This window comes from Homarus americanus, unplaced genomic scaffold, assembly GCF_018991925.1.
Source record: "Homarus americanus isolate GMGI-L3 unplaced genomic scaffold, GMGI_Hamer_2.0 scaffold57267, whole genome shotgun sequence".
Classification (NCBI taxonomy): domain Eukaryota; kingdom Metazoa; phylum Arthropoda; class Malacostraca; order Decapoda; family Nephropidae; genus Homarus; species Homarus americanus.
In genome coordinates, this window is record NW_024713170.1 from 1 (window position 1) to 4,692 (window position 4,692).

General features: G+C 40.2%; 1 protein-coding gene across 1 annotated transcript; it reads left to right on the plus strand.

Annotated features, from left to right (window-relative positions):
• Nucleotides 1-203: 203 nt before the first annotated feature.
• LOC121871467 (trypsin-like) lies at nucleotides 204-4,170 on the plus strand (the record flags this gene model as incomplete). The annotated part of the gene is made up of 6 exons (XM_042373812.1): nucleotides 204-415; nucleotides 1,168-1,258; nucleotides 1,496-1,676; nucleotides 2,797-2,939; nucleotides 3,391-3,520; nucleotides 3,912-4,170. Coding segments are annotated over 6 exons (828 nt in total), but the record flags the coding sequence as incomplete, so codon positions are not given.
• Nucleotides 4,171-4,692: the final 522 nt, after the last annotated feature.

Consider the following 4,692-nt stretch of genomic DNA (forward strand, 5'->3'; position numbering starts at 1 on the left):
GCAGTGTTGTTTTTATTAATATTATCATTATCATTTTATTTGTGTATACTTTATTATAAATTTTACTTTACTGAATTATTATTACCCCCCCCCCCCCAGGCCCCGATGTGGGTCATTGTCCTGTGCCTTTGTGGGCTAATCCTCATAAAAAAAAAAGCTTATTTACATGTTGGACGTTTTCAAATGTTAGTATGTGGTGTTAAATATATGCAAGGATTAAGAAGTTGTGTGATGTTGTGGGAACAGAGTGTGGACAAGTCAACCGACAGACTCGTATCGTGGGTGGTCAGCCAACTGAGATACACGAGTATCCCTGGCAAGTGGCTCTCGTCAGTTCTTCCGGCTCAACACCATTCTGTGGCGCCTCCATCATCAGTAACCAGTGGATCCTCACTGCTGCTCACTGCGCTGCCGTGTAAGTCACCAGGGCTCTCCATCTTGTGTTGGGTGACTACACTAATAAAACATCATTCCTGGTAATTTCTAATATCCTTCATTTTTGAGGACGGCTGACTAATCAAATGGCAATTAATCTTTAGGATTACGGCCCTATCGTAACGGACCGTCTGACCCGACTCTCTATATTCCCCGAGTTAATTAGAATTTTGATTAAGTTAGTTCATTATCATTATCATTAGCTATTATACAAAATAAGTTTACAAAAATACACTTAAAATCAATCTTCAGCGGGCATGGGTAAAGGTTGATGTAGGGTTATAAACCCCCAAACAATATATTATAAATAACTTTTAAAAATATATATGTGGCAATATAATTTAACTTCATCGCCTCTTGCTACGTCCTATTGTCTTCAGTGAGCTACAGATCTTCATATCATGTAATGTTGTCCAAAACTTTATCCAGTATCATGAATAGATCATATTTACCTGTGGAAAGTTCTTCCTAAAATACAAATCGTAATCTATAAACTTCTACAGTCTTCCAAATACCATTAAATAACTACAGACACCTGATCATTATGAAAACTTCTCTGTGCCTCAGATTCTCCTGCAGACAAATAAAACTTGCATATAAAGGTTTCATATCTTGCAAGTCAAGAAAGAAGCATTGGTAAAGAGAGAGAGAGAGAGAATAGTACTAGGAAGATCAAATATACTGGTGATGTGTGACAAACAGTGTAGGAGTAACACAGCTTATGTCTTACAGCATGACCACCAGCAACATGGTGGTGATCGGCGAGCACAAGTACACCAGCACTTCCGAGACGTCGGCCACAGAGCGCCTCAGTATTGCTCAGGTATGGCAACTCCTATGAAAGGTAACATTGTGTCTAACGGGCTTTTTAGCGATGGATCAAGTTATCAAATATCTCATCATCGTTTAGCTCAGTTACCATCTTTAAACTTGGCATGAAAATAAAATATAGTTTTCACAAATATTACATTTATCAACTTACACACTATGACTGTCAGTGTTAATAAGGATGACTCATATTTGTTATCATCTACAAGTATGACCAATATTTTGTCCCTAGATAATCGTGCACCCGAGCTACAACAGAAACACCTACGACAACGACATTGCACTCCTGAAGCTAACAAATCCCATCACCTTCACCAGTGACAACAAGATCGCCCCTGTCTGTTTCCCTACATCAGGCGAACTTTACAGCAATGTTGATGCTACTGTGACTGGCTGGGGCACCCTTACCTCAGGTCAGTTATGACAGTCTTGTCTCAGGTCAGTTATGACAGTCTTGTCACAGGTCAGTTACGACAGTCTTATCTCAGGTCAGTTATGACAGTCTTACCCCAGGTCAGTTTTGACAGTCTTTCCTCAGGTCAGTTATGACAGTTTTGTCCCAGGTCAGTTATGACAGTCTTGTCTCAGGTCAGTTATGACAGTTTTGTCCCAGGTCAGTTATGACAGTCTTGTCTCAGGTCAGTTATGAGAGTCTTACCCCAGGTCAGTTATGACAATCTTACCCCAGGTCAGTTATGACAGTCTTGTCTCAGGTCAGTTATGACAGCCTTGTCTCAGGTCAGTTATGACAGTCTTACCCCAGGTCAGTTATGACAGTCTTGTCTCAGGTCAGTTACGACACTCTTATATCAGGTCAGTTTGACAGTCTTCTCTCAGGTCAGTTACGACAGTCTTATCTCAGGTCATTTATGACAGTCTTACCCCAGGTCAGTTATGACAGTCTTGTCTCAGGTCAGTTACGACACTCTTATATCAGGTCAGTTCTGACAGTCTTGTCTCAGGTCAGTTACGACAGTCTTATCTCAGGTCAGTTATGACAGTCTTTCCCCAGGTCGGTTATGACAGTCTTGTCTCAGGTCCGTTATGACAGACTTGTCTTAGTTCAGTTATGACAGTCTTGTCTCATGTCAGTTTTGACAGTCTTACCTCAGGTCAGTTAAGACAGTCTTACCTCAGGTCAGTTAAGACAGTCTTACCTCAGGTCAGTTATGACAGTCTTAACTCAGTTCAGTTATGACAGTCTTGTTTCAGGTCAGTTATGACAGTCTTACCTCAGGTCAGTTATGATAGTCTTGTCTCAGGTCAGCTATGACAGTCTTGTCTCAGGTGAGATATGACAGTCTTGTCTCAGGTCAGTTATGACAGTCTTACCTCAGGTCAGTCACTCGGTGTAGGAGTCATTTGTCTAAAATAATACATGAGAATTAGTTACCATCTATAATATTTATAAGAACTATTTCGTCTCAACTGGAGTGCAGAACATCATATTTTTTTGGTAGTATTTATGGAGCTAGGGACCCACATGTTCAAGTGACATTTCTGAAGCTAACAATATATGTGTGTGTGTGACAGGCGGGTCACAGCCAAACACGCTGTATGAGGTCACGGTACCCACCATGACCAACGACAAGTGTAAAACCAAGTACAGCAGCTCAGGCATAACTTCCAACATGATCTGTGCTGGCACAGACGCTGGTGGCAAGGACTCCTGCCAGGTAACACTCCCTCCTTCTACTCCTACTACCCATCTCTCTCCCATTACCATCTTCCTTGTCACTTATTGTTCTTTACTCCCTCTCTATTATATTATACTCACTTCTATTGTCATTAATTGCTTAAGTACCATCCAAACTAACTAGTATATCACCATGAAATATAAATAAGATCAACAATTTTCTATGTAAGTCATAAATGAAAGGATAGGTAGCTGTACATCCTCATATTTCACTGCAAACTGATTATAAATGTTACACATATGATAGCCTTATGACTAAGGGGATCAAGTGAAAATTAGTCACCCCAGCTTATTCACCTGATAATTAAACACCTTAACCCTCGCATTTCACGTTAAGGTGTTGTATAATCAGGCGAAGTTAGCTGGGGTGCCTAATCTTCATGTTATCTACAAAACTTCTGTGTTTTACTGAGACATTTTGTGTTGTCCAGGGTGACTCTGGTGGTCCCATGGTCACTGCTGGGGACAGTAGCCAGAGGTTCATGGTACAGATCGGTGTAGTGTCTTGGGGCTACGGTTGTGCTGATGCCGATTACCCAGGAGTCTACGCCAGGGTCACAAGTAAGTCTACAGCTTCTTTTATACCTCCTTTATCTGTGAGAACCATCACTTGTTTTACTCCCAAGCAAAAGCATGCTGTATTTTAATAAATTTAAGCTTAGTTCTGAAGTGTTATCATTGTATACTCTGTTACTAGTGTTGTTTAGTTGTGTGACACCCAAGTGGGTGTTACATACTTTCGAGTAGTAATAATAGTAGCATTGCTATTACAGTAATAGTAGTAGTATTAGCAGCAGTAGTAATAGTAGTAGTAGTAGTAGTAGTAGTACTAATAAAAATAGTAGTAGCAGCTGTAGTTTATTGATATTCTGATTGAGTTTAATACTGAAGTAACATGTGTTGGGCATTAAGGTGACATGTGATCACTAAGAGATGTATATGTGTCCCCCAGACTACCTGACCTGGATTGAGGCCAAGATTGCTGGGTCGACCACCTGCCTACCACCTGCTGCCAGAGAATAGGCGTCAATTTCACCTCCTTTGGGGCCAACATAGACAGGGGTGAACTCCACCCTCCCTGACTTTAGCACTTTATTAACCCTTAGTCATTGAAGTAACACCATTATATGTTTCTGTTGCTCGTTTTCGCCATGCAGAACTATAACATGTAGTTAATAACTTCCTTTAAAAATAAATAAAGATGAAGTGCATGTTTTTGTTTGATTCATTTTGCTCGTATGATTTTGTATTGCACAATGATGCTATCAATCGACAGTTGTACTTATACATGACAATCTTGTGGGTAACTGGACATTTGCCATATACATGGCAAAATAAATAAATAGATAAACAGATTTATACATACATACGCGAACATATTATATGGGTATGTCCTAAGGAAACTGCAGACAAATTAGGAATAGCATCACCCAAGTGTAGACATACCGTACATACATCTTTATATCTTATCCGATATATCGAAAAATTAGTATCTTTATCATTACTTTACTTCATCCTTTTCACCATTGATCGGCTTGTTAGCCGCTTGGTTACATCTCTGTTACACATTGTTGGCCAGTACAGGCTCCAGGATATATATGTACCTGTGCTAGTGTTGGTCAAGTCTGGTCTTGAAAGAGCTCACACTTAGTGCTGTGACAACAATGGCAGATTGTTCCAAGGCTTCATAATACTCGTTCCGAAAAATTGGCCCCCTGACAATTTTTCGATCT